We start from the raw sequence: 19868 nt of genomic DNA, 5'->3' as shown, positions 1-19868 counted from the left end.
TATCGAGTGTGTGAACACGACCGTAGTCCAGGGTTACTCGTCGGTTACTCACGACCAAGTTAGACTGTGATTTCAGGTGCGTTTGGTACAGATATCCAGCCGAGGCCTGGGAGTTAAAAGCTCACCTCGTGATGAAAAAACATTCGAGTTCTCTTTAAGAAAGTTCAGCTGCAGATGTATGGATTATCTTAAGGATAGAATATCAAGAGTTTTTTGTTTTTTTAACGGACAGCAAATAAATTGTTTTTAGCTAAAAGCTTGTTTGACGTATTTAAAATGGAAATACATGTTGCCGATCAGAATATTCGAAATTGATAATGCGTGATATCAATTCTCTTCTACGTTATAAAAGCGAGATTTTCAGTTTGTGACAATCAAACCTGTACCGTAACGAGTAAGTCAATGCGCATGCGCACATTTATCTCCTGGTTCTCGGTATGAACTCTGCCAATCGAGGTCCACATTTCATATGTAAATTCCTAAAATGAAAAAGAAAACAGTAAGTGACATGCCTCTTTTTAAAGATAGATCAAATGTTATGATACACTAAAAAAATACCCATTATTTTTCCCGAGTATCTTGATTTCTAATTACTCCATAACCCCTTCCATGACGGTTTTCAAATTATAGTTTAAAACATCCCAGTACAATTTGAGATATACTCCGTCTCCTCTGAACACCTTTCCGTGATGATTCAAGTATCTTCCCAGTAAAATTCTGGTCATTTTGATTATCCGGTATCATCCAGTACAACAGGAAGTCAAGAAGATAATTTTATCTTGTAATTTTTTAGATGTTTTTATATGAATGGTTTTATGCTATATTTGTTTTTATTGTGTTTTCTTTGTTATTATGACGAGCAATGAATTTCCTTTTTGAGAGGATCAATAAAAGTTATCTTATCTTATCTTATCTTATCTTTACCCCACTACCCTCAAGACACAGCAACCAGATAATAATTCTTAGTATTTTTTTTTTTGTATCGATAGGCAGTTTTATGTTCAGACGACGGAAGAGATACGAAACCCTAACAGGTAAGATTGTTATTATTGCTAAAATGTAAAACATAACTCTATAGTATTACTTTGAATGTTGAATAAGTTGTGTAACGGGCATGGTATTTGTTTTGCACCAGTTTGAGGGGTTTTTTTTCTGAAATTTGAATCATATAAAATACAAAAAAAGAAATTGCAACTATTTTCAGAAAATATGGGTCGTTAAATTAAAACATTTAGTTTGTCGTAGTATCAGTAATTGTTTTATACCATGCTTTGTAATAATAAATAAATAATTACAATGCTAGATCAAATTAGACCATGAATCTATACATAACATGCATACCCATTATTGGATTAATCGGTCAAAAAAACAAGAACCAATTTATAACCGTTTTCTTAGTTTGCCAACAAAATAAATAGCATTTGTATTCCTAATATGTAGAACTGTGTCATTCGGAGGAAAATATAGCCAGAGGAAAAACAATATAAAGATTGATGTATCAGTTTGGACTCGAGCGTCAGGACAATAATATCAAATAAATCAAAGTATATAGTGACTCGTCTACTTAAATAATGTACGTAAAAGTACGTCGTAAGTCGGAATTTAATTTACTTGTACGGACGATACGCACGATCTGATATTCCATCCATTTGTTCGTTCGAGCTTTTAAAAATGTTTACTCACTAAAAAATGGTCAATATATAAGATAATGCAGTTGTACTAGTATCGATTGCCACATACTCCGTTCATATTTCTTTGCTTATTTCTATTAGTTTTTACATTGTTTTATTTCCTAATACTCTTTCAATAGTTCAGGTTATTTCATCAAATCGTTTAGAACCTTAACTATCTGCTGCATTTGTCTTCTTTCGTGGGTTACTATTAAGAATGAATCAAAGTCATCTGGCTATACCCCATTTTTATTTTTGTTTTTGTTTGCTTATTTATGTTAGTTTTAAGATTGCTTTTATTCCCTAACTATTCTTGCAATAGTCCAGTTATTCATCAAATCTTTAACACTCTTCACAATCTCCTACATTTGACTTCTTTTGTGGGTTACTGTTAAGGTTAGTGAAATAATCTGTCCACACTCCGTTTTTATATGTCTTTGCTTATTTCTATTATTTTGACATTGCTTTACTCATTCCAAGTCCAGGTTATTTTATCAAACCTTTTACTCTCCACTATCTGCTGCATTTGGCTTCCTTTATGGATTGTTTTCAACTCTGTCATATTTGCTGATTTTCTTTTTCTTCTTTTGGTCTCTTTCTTTGATCCAATCCTTAATCTTCTTTCTTTCTTTCTCAAGAAGAACATTAATTCTAAACCGCCCGGTGATATACTGAAATTTAATTAATTAATTTGAAACGATGAGGAAATCTGTGAGAATGAGAAAAACTCGCCCAACCGAGACTCGAACCCGGAACCTTCTGCTTGATATGCAGATGTCCTAACCATTAGACCACTGGGGCTTTCATTAACATTCTCGGCGTGGTACGGCGGAACAGTACTTGTCCCTCTATCGTACGCACGCGCACCAGAGATCAAATTGATACGCCCTCATCTTTCAGTATTTTTATTCACGAAGCGAATATACTATACGTTTACAGTGTATAATTATAATACAGTATAAATCAATTGAGAAAACTTCAATGTGAGTAATTTTGTCGTATCGTACTGTATTTAATTTATTTTCAAACGATAAAAATGATTCGGATAGGTTAACTGAAACCTGTCATAACTATATCATATCTTAATAAATTATGTAAAAGATAATAATACTGTCACTGTACTATAATATGAAATATTAACAGTCAGTAGAATATATCTTATATGAATATTTTACGATTTAATCATATTTTATTCAGATAAAATTGCTATAGTCTATATTATTAGATAAATAAGAATTGTAAATAAATTGGCCATTAATGTTAAACACCTATATTGTAAGCCTACTGTGTGAAATTATACAATTCTGCAGTAAATTGAAAGATTATTGTGCTTCATTCTCAAACAGTGCTATAGGTTAAATGGTTTATTTAAAATTTTTATTTAAGTTCATCTTCAACACTTTTTTTAGATGCTTTGGCCTCCATTAGTCCTACTATTTAAACAGCTCGTGTGTCGTTAACACCTTGACAATACTTTCATCATATTTACCTTCACAGTAAAGCACTATTTACTTAGTTTGATCATTTGAAAGTAGACTAATATAATAAGGGTAATTATGCTTGCAATCATAGGTTCTTATATCAGTAGAACAGTAGGTTCGGCTCCGCGTAGGAAGTCGAAAGGCTGCATTTTAAGGGCCTAGCTTTCTGCGATGATTCAATATGGAAGCAGCGGATTAATTGAATACAAGTTTACTTAGGACAATACTATATAGGCCTAATCTCATTTCCGCGTTACATAAACCAGTCAATATTGCAACTCGTGAAATATTCTCACTGGTACATTCAATTCATAGCAAATTTACATTTACTATTTTGTGTTAGATTGGAAACCCTAGTATTTAAACATTTTATGACACTGTTGGTGTATCCTCTGTTTACTAGGAAGGACCATTTAAGTTTGAAATAATATGCTGGTTTTAGTGTATTCAAGTTATCTTTACTGTAATTTAGCTATTATGTTATTTATGTCTTCGGCCACAATTACTCATTTTGAATGATGTCGTTGTATCGCTTACACACTAACATATTCTGCTATATACAAAGCATTTGATAGGAACATAAAGTATAATTATTCGCTTCTGGCATTTTTTTCGTCTAGTTTTATTATGTATACTATAATATTCGTGATAATACCGTATCTGACCATCGAGGGAATATTGTTTTACCATGTTTATTCCAAAACAATATTTCTTTTACTTTTGCTTTAAAATTCATTTAGATAATGTTTCTTGTTTTTTTTGTAAAATTCATGTTAAAGATGAATGGAGGGAACAGTCAAGGGGGGAATTAAAAATGAAGGGAGGGAATAGTGAGGCGAAGTTAAAGATGAAAAGAAGGAACAGTGGGGCGGAGTTAAAAATGAAGGGAAAGAATCATGGGGCGGAATTTAAGATGAGGGGAGGGGGAGGGAACAGTAAGGCGGACTTAAAGATGAACGGTGAGAACAGTGAGGCGGAGTTAAAGATTAAGGGAAAGAATCATGGGGCGGAATTTAAGATGAGGGGAGGGAACAGTGAGGCGGAGTTAAAGATTAAGGGAGAACAGTGGGGCGGAATTAAAGATGAGGGGAGGGAAAAGTGAGGCGGAGTTAAATATGAAGAGAAGGAACAGCGGGGCGGAGTTAAAGATGAAGAGAAGGAACAGTAAGGCGGACTTAAAGATAAAGTGAAAGAACAGTAAGGCGGACTTAAAGATGAGGGGAGTGAATAGTGAGGCGAAGTTAAAGATGAATGGAGGGAACAGTGAGGCGAAGTTAAAGATGAACGGAGGGAACAGTGAGGCGGAGTTAAAGATGAAGAGAAGGAACAGTGAGGCGGTGTTAAAGATGAGGGGAGGGAACAGTGAGGCGGTGTTAAAGATGAGGGTAGGGAATAATGAGGCGGAGTTAAAGATAAAGGGAAGGAACAGTGAGGCGGAGTTAAATATGAAGGGAGGAAACAGTGAGGCGAAGTTTAAGATGAAGGGAGGAAACAGTGAGGCGGTGTTGAAGATGAGGGGAGGGAACAGTGAGGCGGTGTTGAAGATGAGGGGAGAACACCGTGAGGCGGAGTTAAATATGAAGGAAGGGAACAGTGAGGCGGACTTAATGATGATGGGAGGGAACGGTGAGGCGGAGTTAAAGATGAAGGAAGTGAATTGTGAGGCGGAGTTAAAGATGAACAGAGGGAACAGTGAAACGGAATTAAAGATGAAAGGAAGGAACAGTGAGGTGGAGTTAGAACGAGGGGAGGGAACAGTGAGACAGAGTTAATTATGAACGAAGAGAACAGTGAGGCGGATTTAAAGATAAGGGGAGGGAACAGTGAGACGGAGTTAATGATGAACGGGGAGAACAGGGAGGTAAAGTTAAAGATGAAAGAAGTGGTTAAATATATAAAGGATAGGAGATTTATTAGATGATGATTCTTTTTATACATGTTTTGTTTTTCTTGTACAGTAATTAATTATTACAGTCGCAATCCCGGCTATTCGTAATTATATTCGACTAGCTAGTAATAGTGTAAGCTTATGCACGCCTATTCCTGACCATAAATTTTAACATTCTGACATTATTTTCACATGCAAGCCATGTGCTTCCTTAAACGATTCTACCGTGACCAAGTCACAATCTTTTTTTAAAGCAAGAAATTGAAATAAATATATGTTAGCAACAGCATTTTAGAAGGCCTTGAAGAAAACAACAAAATCGATAAACGCGTAGTCGCGTGAAAACAAAACATTGACCTTCGATTTTATTTGCCGGTTGCCGGACCGAAACCGTACCGGGACCGGAACAGGTGTGAAAGACCCTTTACGCGTGATTTCTTTATCGCGATGTAACTCCAATAGAGAATAGACCGTGTAACATAGCTGATGTCTAATTTCTTATTTACTATCAAAAATCATCCATCAATCTCAAGATTTCGATGACGTTTGTTAAGCACATTTGTCGATGCTACAAATATTACGTAATTTATAGCATTTCATGGAACGTATCTAGAACAATGTTTTGTTTAATATATTTAACGGTAGTTTGTGACGTAAAAGTTTCAGAGGCCTACATTTCTGACGACATGTGTTTGCATAAAACTGTTGAACCGTCTCGGTGTGGAAGTGTATATTTAACTACCCTGCCGTAATTTAGAATTACTTGTTTTATATCTTCTTCTAAGAAAATAATCTTCGATCTAGACTAGTGTAATAGTAGGCCTAATACCAATAAACTATATGCTGTACGATAATATGATATGACAAAAATATACCATAATGGTTCTCTTTGTCTGTGCCATTGCTTTCCAATATAAGGCGGTTGTTGTCTGAGAGAACGATTTTTTAGTCGCGTGCGCAAATTTGAGTTAGTGTTTACCGACCGACCAACCGACCGACATAGTGAGCTAAAAAAACGCTGGGATTACTCAAAATGAAGAGAACATATGTATTGTAGTGTTCACGCGACTCTATAGCTCACTAAGTCGGTCGGTTGGCCGGTCGGTCGGTTGGTCTGTAAACTCAAATTTGCACAGGCGACTGCAGCCATGTATATGACCTTGTTTAAGTTGGTGTGGGTTAAAATAAGGAGTAGATAAGTGGTTTGAAGTCGGAAATGTTTTGCTATAGGCATATATGTATGCATTTATCTTTGAGAATGAAGTTCACTAAAAGAAACACCACATAAACTGCCAATTGAAAAGGAACGTGTGCGTGCGTGCGGCCGTCTAATGTTATTTCTTTAGTCTAAGAACATAGACATTAGGCTACTTGGTCCTTATTTCTTAAATCACATTTTTACGTGTATTTTAGATGTTTGGTTGGATACGATATTGACGGTACCGTCGGAACTTTAGTTTTTGCAGGATTTTCTGCCGCGGTCATTGACTGAGAAAGAAATAATGTCGTCTTACTTTCGTATACTTGCCAGATGTATTTTTTTAAATATTGGATTTGCCGATTACTTCTTCTTTATTCATGGATTTCGTGTAACGCGAGTAATATTCTTGTACCATGCGAGTACCAGTTGCTATAGTACATGTTACATAATTACTGTAGACATTTTACGCAATGAAATTTGCATAACTGTGACGATGATCTGTATAGTACTATAATGAACGTATCCGATTCTCAAATATTTATGCCCAACATCTTTAAAATGTGCTTTAAATTCCATCATCCAGCCTACATTACGTTAATTGTTCAAATAGTGGTAAGTAAACTGATTGACATTTTGAACTAGAATGGCACATGGGTTATCGGAGACACAATCAGCAATTAAAAAGATCGTTTATACAGGGATTACACGCTGTGTTTAAATTAGGATTTAACCGTATTACACGACATTGACAATCTATTTGACTGATATAGTGACACTCGTGAATAGTGCCCTCAAATTTCTAGAATAAAAAAAAGTGTATTGACGTCTGGCCAAAGTTTGTTTACAAGTAAAGTTGTAGGCCTATTATCGTATCTTGTCGGTCACAGCTGTTTGGTTAAAGTGGTTACGTTTCTTGGGAAGAATTCTGTCATTCCAAAATCAGCGAACACATTTCTGAGCACACAAGTGTTTAATTTAGCGCAATGCGAAATATGTTGAAGCCGTTTGCCACTGACTTAACGTTATGGGTGGTGCGGTGATTACTGGTTTCGTAGCCTAGATATACTCGATAGAGTTACACAGAACCCGTGTCCTGCCAATCAAATACACTTAACGAGTTGTCGTCAATCCACGGGAAACGTCATTTTTTTAGGTATGGAGTATGACGTTTCAACATAATATTTCCACAATACTCAGATCCATAATATTGATTTTAAAGTAAGCCATAGTGCGTGTGTAGACTATTAATTTAAATGACCAGTGTGATGATATGTTAATACGAGTCGTGCTCCAAACATTCACTTCATGTGAACTATGTATTATGTAACTAGTAATTTCTGGCTGACTACGACTACTAACTAATCATTCATGTCATTGTATTAGTATTTATAATCCCTACGTGTGTAACTGTGCCTCAATTCTGCAAAGCATGCCAAAGTACTACAATATAAAAACTATTGTAATAGATGTTTTATTAAAATGGTACAACTTTGCTTCACTGAAAGTGTCCCTTGTAAACAGGGGTGCCCCAAAGGAGGGATTCTACTTTAGTACAGTGATGGCACTAGTTACACTTCGTTATGCATGAACAATTAATATAGAAGTATACATACAGTATATCAATTGGGGCGAATGTTTCTCATCTTCTCTCTCTCTCTATATAGGTGCCGTATCCACGGACGTAGGCGATCATGTTCTACCACAATTTCTGCTTCTCGCTTTTGTTGACATTTCCACTCCTTGATGTTTTACACCATTTTCTGTTAACCACTCAATTACACTTGTCATCCACATTACTCGTCTTCTACGCCTGCTCCTCTTTCCTTCTATCTTTCCAGTTATTAATATAGGTTCTCCAAACCGAGGAATTTTAACTGCCTTAACCTCATTTCCTTTATCATTTTCCTTTTCACATTAGCTCATTCTCCTAAACAAACCACACTTCACAGCTCTCTAGATACTTTCCATATTCTGATGTTAATGACCAGGCTTCCCTTCCATACATCAAGACAGGATATTCACAGTAGTTCAGTAATCTCAGTCTGGTTGACATACTCTTATTAACATTCCTCAAGATGTTCTCCAACTTTTCAAAAGCAAATTTCGCCAAGACGATTCTTCTTTTGATCTCTAGCAGTGTACACCTTGCCTGCGGTCGTTCAAAGAGAAAATCAGCAAGCAACAGTTTTAAAGATACGCCGCTACCTATTGAGAAATAGTATTTAACTACTTCAAAATAAGTGTTTTATGAATATTTGACTTTATAATTCAGCATTCACAAATTATATTTTAATTTGCTCAGGGAAGAGTTCAATCTTTCTCTGATTTGCCATACTTATAAGGATTAATAATAGATGATTAATAACAGTTTGAATTTTCCTAAACTGATGTTCTTGTTTCTAATGTACACTTCTAAAATTACTGCCCTGAAATTGCTTGCATCATGAAACAGATGATGCTCGTTCTGTAAGCTAGAAATCGTAGGTTCGAATCCCGCCGAAGTGTTTCAGATTGTAGTACACGAACCAGTATGCTCGATACAATTATACGACATATTGTTTCAAAGCGAGTTAAATGTAGTATAACTTGCTTGTTTGTTTATTGATTTGATTCACTTTAATTCTGTCTATAAATGATTCCGAGGCACCCACGGGGCTGCCCGATGAAGTTTATTATCATTGTTTATCATGCTGCCAAGATAGTTGAAGGAAGGGACTTGTTGGATTCCCTTATTATTCACCTCCAACTTGCATTGTTTAAGGATAAACCCATTCTATCACTTTCTCTGACAATCACATCCAGAAGCCTCTGAAGATATCTTCTTCCGACTCAGCTAGCAAAACTGTATCATCTACATATCTGATATCCTCATCTTATCGTTTCAAATTAATAAATACATTTTCAGTATATCACCGGGCGGTTTCGAATTTTTGTTATGCCTGTCGTGTTTATATATAAGTAATGCATATAACGGCATAATTACGGAGAAAGTTGGTACTCAGGGTTCATTACGTGTACGGAGGAGGACCAGTGTTACGTTGTGCTATAGCCAGATGTATTGTAAATAATGTACAAATGAGTTGTCCTGATTGTTGTTATTTTGTACTTTTTACCCTAGATATGTATATGTCTATGGCACCAATGTTTAATACAGACATATATATGATACAATATCGTCATATGTCAGATTAGAAAATGACTTGAATATACAATTATATTTAAGTCTGTCTAATGTCTATATAGCGTCCGGTACATATTTATATAAGTCTCGTATGTAGCTAACGGTGTTTTTGCGTAAACCTCTTCTAATTAAATATTTTACTTAAATATCTATACATTTCTGCACAGTCTATAGGCCTATGTTTACATTTTATACTCATACAAGCAGTCGTCGATAGCGGTAATGTAAACCTAACCTATACTGTTATGCCGTACGGTGTACTAGATTACATGTCGGCCTTCAGCGGTTTTTATTTTTCAATGAATTGGTTATGTTTTTTAGCAATTGAATATTTAAAAATCATATGTAATGTATATACTGTTATTTTGTATTCCTCTTGTAAAACCTTCATCGGGCAGCCCCGTGGGTGCCTCGGAATCATTTATTGACAGAATTAAAGTGAATCAAATCAATAAACAAACAAGCAAGTTGTACTACATTTAACTCGCTTTGAAACAATATGTCGTATAATTGTATCGAGCATACTGGTTCGTGTACTACAATCTGAAACACTTCGGTGGGATTCGAACCTACGATTTCTAGCTTACAGAACGAGCATCATCTGTTTCATGATGCAAGCAATTTCAGGGCAGTAATTTTAGAAGTGTACATTAGAAACAAGAACATCAGTTTAGGAAAATTCAAACTGTTATTAATCATCTATTATTAATCCTTATAAGTATGGCAAATCAGAGAATGATTGAACTCTTCCCTGAGCAAATTAAAATATAATTTGTGAATGCTGAATTATAAAGTCAAATATTCATAAAACACTTATTTTGAAGTAGCTAAATACTATTTCTCAATAGGTAGCGGCGTATCTTTAAAACTGTTGCTTGCTGATTTTCTCTTTGAACGACCGCAGTTGAGTGTGTTGTCTGTGCGGTTCTAGGACACCTACCCCCTAGACAGTTACCCCCCGGATGTTTACCACCCGGACAACTACCCCCTTAGGACAACTACCCCCCGGACAACTACCCCCCGGACAACTACCCCCTTAGGACAATTACCCCCTTGGGATAACAACCCCCCGGACAACTACCCCCCGGACAACCACCCCCTTAGGACAACTACCCCCTTAGGATAACTACCCCCCGGTCAACTACCCCCCGGTCAACTACCCCCCGGTCAACTACCCCCCGGTCAACTACCCCCCCCCCCCCCCAATCCAAAAGTAGACAAATATATAGGACCGGTTTCTGTAAAAATGAAATCATCTGTTTTTAACGGGTGTTTCGAAACTAGAGACCGGAGACCAGAGACCTGACACGAGACCCAATACGAAAAGGGAGATCTATATTTGGGTCTCCCTTTTCGTATATTAGGGTCTCCCTTTTCGTATAGTGTGGTCTCTCTTTTCGTATAGTGGGGTCTCCCTTTTCTTATAGTGGGTCTCCCTTTTTGTATATTTAGGTCTCCCATTTCGTATATTTGGGTCTCCCTTTTCGTATATTTGGTCTCCCTTTTCGTATATTTAGGTCTCCCTTTTCGTATATTAGGGTCTCCCTTTTCGTATAGTGGGGTCTCCCTTTTCGTATAGTGGGGTCTCCCTTTTCGTACGTGGGTCTCCCTTTTCGTATATTTAGGTCTCCCTTTTCGTATTGGGTCTCGGGTCTCTGGTCTCTGGTCTCGGGTCTCTAGTTTCGAAACACCCGTTTTTAACCGATTATTCTGTTTAACAGCACGCTAGACCCTAGATGTGCTAGATTTAAAGTACCGTATTTATTGAAAAAACGGCCTGGGCTGTTTATTGTTTATGTGGTTTTTAGGTGGACATTTATTGGAAGAAAGTTGTTTATTCAATGGGAGGGGGTATAATCTAATGGAAATAGACGCCGATTATTCCATATGATGTTTCATGGGAGTGACATGGTCACCGTTTATTTGAGGGGAATTTATTTAAAGATCGACGTTTATTCGGTGAGTGAACATTGAGGTCAAATATCAAAAGTGATATTATTCTTCAAGTGTACAAAAATACATATATGACAAATTTGAGACAAAAATTAATTCTTTTAAGACCAGTGGTTATCGAAGCATTGTCCTGACGCAAAAATTATTATTATTATTAGTGAACCCAGTCTTTACAGTAAATACATGGAGTACTATATAATACGTTCGACTATCCTATGATCATGTGTGACAATCTTCAGTTTATACCACCAGGCTATATTTATGTTCAATCTTTTACTTTTGTTTACAATAATGAATAGTAATTCGTCAAAGTAACGAATTAAAATATAGTTATTAATTAATAGTTGCAGAGTCAGGTTGTTGAATGGTCTGGGTGGTTAGGGTGTTCTAAAGGGATAGTTTTCTGGGTGGTAATTGTCCGGGGGGTAATTGTCCGGGAGGTAATTGTCCGGGGGGTAATTGTTCCTAGGGGGTAATTGTCCGGGGGGTAGTTGTCCAGGGGGTAGTTGTCCTAAGGGGGTTGTTGTCCTAAGGGGGTAGTTGTCCGGGGGGTATTTGTCCGGGGGGTAGTTGTCCTAAAGGGGTAGTTGTCCTAAGAGGGTAGTGGTCCAGGTGGTGGTTGTCCGGGGGGTAGTTGTCCGGGGGGTAAATGTCCAGGGGGTGAATATCCGGATACGGTCTGTGCGTATGTAAGTGAAATTTACCGCGAATTAGAAATCATTAATTTAATTATTTCCGCACAGCGATTCAATTTCATTTATTTATTTGACCAACACACTGTAATGTATAATGTACAATGTTACAGAGATAAATTGATCAGCCACTGCTAAATAATATTACTAACTTTAAAAGTCAGCAGTCCCATGATCTTACCTAAAACACATTTACAATATATTAAGACGTGTAATAGGCGTATTATACAAAAAAAAAATTAAAATATTACAAACACAATATGGAATTAAATTACGAAAAGAGCGCCTAGTGTTAGATTAGCAGATACTGAATATGCGTTATAAAAGATTTAGGATTTTCTGCATGAAAGCCAGTTTTTCGCTGAATGTTATACTAGTTATAGACTAGATAAGAGTTTATAAAATGTGAGCTTAGAGAATATTTAGAGGGTCCTATTTAGTTCTTGCAATCTTGGAATCCGTAGTGTTTAATGTGTCCTGGTTTTTTCTGTTGTGTTTCTTTTCCGTGGCCCGCTAATTGTCTTTGTCCCTTCGTGTTTTGTCCCAGAAAGACCCGACTCAGAATCCTGTATCTTTCTGGGATGCTGCCTTCTTCCCTTTTCCCCAGATTTATTGTTATTTATATATGTTATTTATTATTTATTCTATTATTGTTTGAATCTTTAAAAGGACAGGAATAAATGTTATTTTGAATTGAATTGAATCTCGGATTTTCAGAGAAAGTTTTTTAGAAAAAAATACGTTCAAGGGTTGCACATGCACAAGTTGATGACGTAATAATTTCGTTGGTCGCCGTCAAAAGCTCAAATACGTCAGTAGTGGATACAGTGGATGAGCCATTCTCTCGTTTCATCTTTACATCAGAGGCTACCGCTAATCAAATGAAACATATTTCTCATTACCGTAACTGCAATTTTTGTTAATGTATTTTAAAAACAAAATGTACTTTCTTTTTAGATCCCATTTACCTATGTTAATAATATTACTATACCACTAACAGCTACTGCTAATTCTTTAATTGTATTTGTTATATCTCTACACAATAACTAAGAATCGATAATCTAGTATTTCAATTCCACTTTAAAGACATAATGTTCTGGTGTTCTTTTTTAAACCGTATGTTATGAAATTGCTTCATCGTAATCATTTATTTGATCATAATTAATATAGATATATTTATAATGACAGTAATTGAATTATAAATGTTATCATGGAGGTGATGTAATTAATAATCACCGAATTTTTCTAAAATATCTACATGGAAAGGAGTTTTTTTTTAATGGAAGAAAATAGTAAATATTGGACCATAATATTTATATTATTGATCTATATGTCAATATGTTGTCTTGTTATTTTTAGATTTCTGCATGTCATTATATTATATGTTATGTCTTTCAACCCTGTTAATGGTGACGTGTGGGGTGATGATGAAATAAAATAAATTTTTAAAATGTCTCGAGACAATCAAAGCCGTGCAGTATTGTGTTTGCTGACTGAAACACGTGCATGCCATATCCTGTGTCAGGAGAGGCTATATCCCATGTGACAATGTTCCTGTCAGAAGACTCGCTATATTGCACGATGTTTAGATTCTAGACATGATAGACGTACAGCTCAAGAGCCATCGTTAAAGTTCAAACTTTAACCTATACAACTCTTTTCTTTACAGAACAATACCAGTTGCAACAATAATATCTATGGTATTTGCTACAATTATTTATATATTAACAAATATCGCATACTTTGCTGTTATAACGCCAGAGGAGATGATGGCGTCTGACGCCGTAGCATTGGTTAGTACACGGAAAACATCCCATAACAACAAATAATGCAAGGCGCAATCCTCAAAGAGTTCGACAGCCACCAGTTTATCTCAAAGACTATGTTCCATAAGTTAATCGTAACTCTGATAGTTTTAATAATGATCAGCACTGATAATTACAAAACTTGATAACCTAAACTCATAATAACATTTCTATAACACCGCAGATTGTCAATGCTTGACAACCAAATTGTTTAAAGTTTACTGCTTAGTTTTTATGTAAAAGATGGAGGGATGTAGTGTCGTGTTTGGCACACCATAGTTAGTTGTGTCGCGTTTGGCACACCATAGTTAGTTGTTAGTAATAAAGCAAAAGAAGTAGTAACCATCATCGAATCGTGTCTTATATTTCATTCATATTACTCAACATTACATTTACTATGGTGTAGAACTTTAGAACATGTAAACGCTGTTTACACTATCAAACTAGTTAGAAAAAAAATGTGATGTGCCCAAATATGGTATTAACATGACATCATCATGGCACTTCAAACATAAAGTGTGATAGTGTAGATAGAACATCCCTATTGACCCGTAATTGTAACTAAACACATGGCCAATCCATATTCAGGGGACAACCATATTTTGTTGGTCTCCTAATAGGTTTAGATTGTACTATGATGAGTCTTCTTCCCCGATGTTTTATTAACTATGGTGATGAACATAATTATAGATAATGAAGACAAATTCTTGATTCTTTAGTTTATTCAACAATATTTCAGTTAATCTTATTCACACAAAAATAAACCATTTTAACATAGGCTAGTGTAAACAGAATAGAACTCCTAAATGAACGCCTTCAGGCTGTACAAAGTGTCCCCTTGCTGCAGTAAACATGTGGATAACTATCATGTGACATTAAAATGGCATATTCATTTTAGACAGAATTGTTTTTTCATCTTTTATGTTGTATTTAAAGTGAATCTATTTTTCATTTTACAGGACTTCGCCGAAATTGCCTTTGCCGAATCGATAACCGGCCGCAAGATTTTTAGTTGGGTGATATCAGTATTTGTCGTTCTATCCTGCGCAGGCTCAATTAACGGTGGTCTTTTCACAACAACCAGGTATAACACTCTTTCATCTATAGCTCTGTCTGAACTATCACACTTTATATGACAAAAAAAATGTAATGTACCCATATATGACACCATTATTAAGGGTACATCACACTTGTTCAAGCTAGTCTGTTAGTGTGGACAGCGCAGATCTTTACTCATAATGTCGTTTCATTCATGATTAAGATCTTATAGTTTACTTGATATGTAAAAATAAAGAGTTTATCATGTGCGCAGGAATTTTTTATTATATGCAAAAAGTAACCGAGAAAGGTGAGTTTACTATTTTGTTAGTAACACTATTGATGAAAGATATCCATGTACAAATGCAGGACAACTCATGTTTCCACTGGCCAATAATCAACTCACAAATAGAGCAGTACAGTATTAAAGGGATAAATTCATGACCTCTGGAAGTGTCCCTTAAAGCTCAGGTACAGGCATGAATTTTAAATATAATATTGGGTTAATTGTACATAAATCAAATATTTGTAACAGAAATCAAGATTAAAAACCATGAATTTCCCCTAATATGGTCAAATACAAAATTTTGCAAAATTCTGCCAAAAAAACCAGGAAGACTTTTTTTCAGTAGTTAGGTAGTTAACATAATGTAATAACATGTCTGGTGACTCCCTAGAAGGTGAAAAAAGATAGTGGATATACGGTGGATAATTTTTGCTATAGCATGAAAATAAAATTCTGAAGTTGAATAAAAATACCAGAAATGTAAAATTCAAGTTATATTACCTATATTTAGTCATCTGATAACATTTTTTACCACACAGTTTATTTTTTATAGCTTTTTAAAATGCCTCTCTATTTTCAAAATTTGTGTACAAAAGAATAGAGATTTTACTGTGTAATTTGAACTATCCCCCCACTGATATGAAAGTGCTAATTTTCACAAAGCTCCTGTAACACAAATAAAATCCCAAAAATTATGAAACATGGGGAAACTATAGATCGATAATTATTGGAATGTATGATCAATAGAAATTTTTTGCCCGCACCTGGCCTTTAATAGAAATGTCACCTGAAAATGGACGTGGTGTTAAAACATGTTTCAATTTTCCTCTGAACAGATGTGTCTAAATATATGCGGTCTACTGTATATGCTGTATAAGTTAAGACGAGGCCTAGGCCTAAGTTTCCTTCACTTTATTCAAAGGAATTACATTGCGAATTGAACTTAACTGAATTGAATTTACATATTGAAGAAATAATTTTTTAAGGATATATATTTAAATAAATATGAAAATATGGTTTAGATTTTAGTTTATTTCATGAATTGATCGTGTTATAGTCGGGAGTAAAGTCTGTATGAAAGTAGGCCGTCTCCATATGTCTCTGTGGGAATTAATTTATTTAGAACAGGCGGATAATACTCATCATTATTAGAGGTCACAAGCCGATTCTATTTCACATATGCAAACTCCCAGAGTGTTGGCTACTAGTTAAATTGTAAATTTTAGTTTTTTGTGACGTTCTTATTTTCATCCAAATCTCGTGGGATTTGTATAATATTGGAGTATAATAATGGTAGCGCTCGTTCGCTTTCTGCTTAAAGAGGTAGAATTACCAGATTATGGATTTTTCTAAAGTAAATTCTGATCTTGAATATCAATAGATAGATATTTAATTAACATTCAAGTTATGATAGAGGTTACGCTCCTTAATACATTTTGCTGACTTATTACTCCGATTTCCAAATTTAGTGTAATCGCAGATATCATACCACTTGATCTGTCCGCATGCTAAGAGAACATTTTTATTTGAAAATTTGATTAGCATAAATTGATCTGAGGTCTGAGTAATAAACACTGTTTTTGCTGGAATTTTGTTTTTACTTTACCATTGTTTGAATGTGTCGCATTAAGGTATTTCCATGTTGTGTTGCTATACTCCATTTGTTCTGTAGTCTGTTGAAAAAGCCTACTTAAGAAAATAACATTTTTTTTAAATAACATAATTCTTCTTCATCATTTATTTTTATTATACAATTTTTTTACATTTTTTGTTCTGGTCACCATGCCTCAAACTTATTTTGGTCTCCATCCGTACGCATTAACATGACTTTACTTGAGAAATTTTACTTATTATTACTTATGTTCTTCTCAATTCAATATTTTTTAAATTATATTATGAGTATGATCAAATAATAAACAAACAAATAAAAACAAAAATTGTTTGGATTCAATGGTTTAGCTTATGTCAGTTTTCAACCTAAACAAATATTTTACGTATTTGCTGTTTTTTTTTTCTTAAATGATAAAAGTTCATTCTAAATATGATTTAATAAATAAAGCCTCGATTTTTCACTTCAGACAACTTCTTAACTATCTTGACTTCTGTTTTTAGAATGTTCTTCGTTGCATCACGTGATGGAAATCTACCGGAAGTGATGTCAATGATTCACATATCTCGTAAAACTCCTCTTCCTGCGTGTATGCTAACGGTAAGGTTATCGATCTTTTTAATTGGACTTTTTTTACATGTTGTTTCTTTATCTATGCACGACATAAACTGCTTTTGCTTTATTCTCCCAAACAAAATAAAAAGTTTCTTTTAACTGTTAAAACAAAAATATAGGCATAGTAGTCTAAAACCAAGTAAAAAATCCGGGACCGTCTCCTATATTCTTTTAATATTCCGGACGAGAAACATGTATTTTATTATTTGGCCTATAATATTTTACAACCTGTAATTACGTTCATAGAGCAGACTACATGGCGTTGAGTTGGCGTGAACGATTCTATTCTTTAAAACTAAGTAATATTAAAAAGCCGGTGATTTGGTATTGAGAAGTAAACTGAAATCGCACTTTCAAAACGATAGGGAACAGTCTCAACCATTTTGATTGTATTCTTGCAATATCTAGAACTGATAATTGTTCCGATCGTTGTTAACTATTGTTTAATGCAGGTGGTGGTTGTAATAATATTTCCAATCATTCTTAACAATAATAGTATATAACATCATTATAAGAAATTTCAGAAAAGCTCATAGCACGTTCCAAAAAAAAATTAATAATTAAAATAATAAATTAATAATTATGCAGGTTGTTTATAATTCAGCAGTTGGGTATGTTTAGTTCGATAAGATCTGATTTGTATTGCTCCTTTAAAAAGTGCAGGCAATAATATTATAATTCACTACAACGTTTGATATCGGTTAAAATCCTCTCTGTTCTACACGTACAAAGATGGGTGAAAATGGTCAAGTTCGGGTGATGCTTTGGTGCATTCCACGTAGTGTATCCACGGCCTTCACCAAATGTATGAGCTATCTAGATGGCGTGCAGATTATAAATGAACCTTATGTTAGTGTATATTTCTGTGGACCAGACAGACACCCATTTGCTGTAGATGATATAAACAAAGACAGTGACAAGTTTCATGAACTTGCCAACGCTGTTGAGATGGACTACCAAGCAGGTTGGAAGTCGGACACTGCCACTTACAAGTTCATTAAGGAAGACGTTTTAGAAGGTGAATATCTAGATAAGAAGGTGGTTTTTGCTCGAGATATGTCATTTGGAATTACAGAAAAAATAGATATGCTGCCTAAAGGGTACTGCCATGCATTTCTAATACGTAATCCTACCAAACTGTTTCCATCATGGAAAAATATGATGAGCAAATTTCCAAAGGAAAGTGGTAAAAATTTATTTGATACAAGCGGATGGATGCCAGCAAAATATGGATTTGGAGAAAGCTTAGAACTATACGAACATTTGGTTTCATCTGGTATTGAAAAAAATCCAGTAATTATAGATGCTGACGATCTTCTTGTAAATCCTAAATCAATTCTGAAACAATTTTGTGAAAGAATGGGAATACAGTACACCGATAAACTACTAAGCTGGGAACCCACTGATGAGGTTGTACAGAGGTGGAAGTCATCTACAATGCTCATGAAAGGAAATAAAGCTTGTGACTATTACCAAACTGCATTTTCAAGTACCAGTTTCTCCACTCCAAAACCCGAACCTAACCGAGCAGAACTCGATGACGATGTGAAGGCGTGTGTCGACGCAGCACAACCATATTACGACAAAATGTACGCACTCAGAGTAAAGCCTTAACAATAATGTAACGGATGCAAATGATCTTACGATCACATGAACTCGATAACATCATAGATCATGTTAACCTTTTTGAAGTTTGTTCTGGTGTGGTATATGCATAACACAACACTTCTATAATACAACACACATCCTCCTATAAGATGCTGGATATGTTAACATGAAGTGTTTAAAGTTTCTTGTATTACTATTGGAAAACACAAACAAACATATATTCTTCTAATATGTTTTAATTTTTCTCAAATTCAAACATAACAATTTCTGAAGTTCAGTAGCATCTAAAAGACACTTTCTCTACAATTGTTCACGTTTTGTGACAATAACAAATAATGGTTATCATCTAAAATAATGAATGAATAAATGAATGAAATCAGGCCATTTCATGTTTTAAATGTACGTTCTATGGAGAATCATAAATTTTAAAAAGAGAAAACAATGGATAATATTGAACTGATGATAAGACCTTTTGTTTGAAATCGATACCCGAGTTATTGAGTAAGCTGGCAGAAATAACTGTGGGCTATCTGTATCCCGTTTGGACAATGAGATACTTCTGCCCATGTTGCAAGCCGTCTAAAACGTCTTTCTTCTTAGACCGAAACGGCCACTTTGCCGCGAAAGTTAGTTTCAAAAGATGTTTAAACTAAATAACGTATTAATTATACCAATTAGGATGGTATTTATTTAAATAAAAGCCTCCTCAATAAAACATCACTTAGAATAATAATCGCATTTTGTATTATGTTTACAACACAATTATACTATTTGTAGTAGAATTCATCGGACTGTTATTTACAATTTACCAAGCATTTGGTATTCTTTTTTACCACTTTTC

The 19868-nt window shown here is 34.9% G+C and overlaps 2 protein-coding genes across 2 annotated transcripts in view; both read left to right on the top strand.

The window, feature by feature from the left end:
- LOC140057814 (cystine/glutamate transporter-like) overlaps positions 1–19868 on the top strand; it is a 68281-nt gene that overhangs the window by 39783 nt on the left and 8630 nt on the right. The window contains exons 5-8 of the mRNA XM_072103560.1: positions 990–1034; positions 13736–13859; positions 14831–14955; positions 17308–17404. Coding sequence (XP_071959661.1) covers positions 990–1034; positions 13736–13859; positions 14831–14955; positions 17308–17404 — 391 coding nt within the window. The remainder of the gene's footprint in view (positions 1–989; positions 1035–13735; positions 13860–14830; positions 14956–17307; positions 17405–19868) is intronic.
- LOC140057005 (uncharacterized) lies at positions 18152–19033 on the top strand. The gene has a single exon (XM_072102539.1). It carries the CDS (start codon positions 18152–18154, stop codon positions 19031–19033), a length of 882 nt encoding a protein of 293 aa, XP_071958640.1.

Source organism: Antedon mediterranea, chromosome 8, assembly GCF_964355755.1.
Source record: "Antedon mediterranea chromosome 8, ecAntMedi1.1, whole genome shotgun sequence".
NCBI classification, from domain to species: Eukaryota; Metazoa; Echinodermata; class Crinoidea; order Comatulida; family Antedonidae; genus Antedon; species Antedon mediterranea.
The sequence above is the reverse complement of the archived record's forward strand: the minus strand, read 5'-3'. Positions and strand labels throughout refer to the sequence as shown.

Excerpts from the sequence above, each read along its gene's own strand:
- LOC140057005 (XM_072102539.1), top strand. The coding sequence starts at position 18,152 with ATGGGTGAAAATGGTCAAGTTCGGGTGATGCTTTGGTGCATTCCACGT.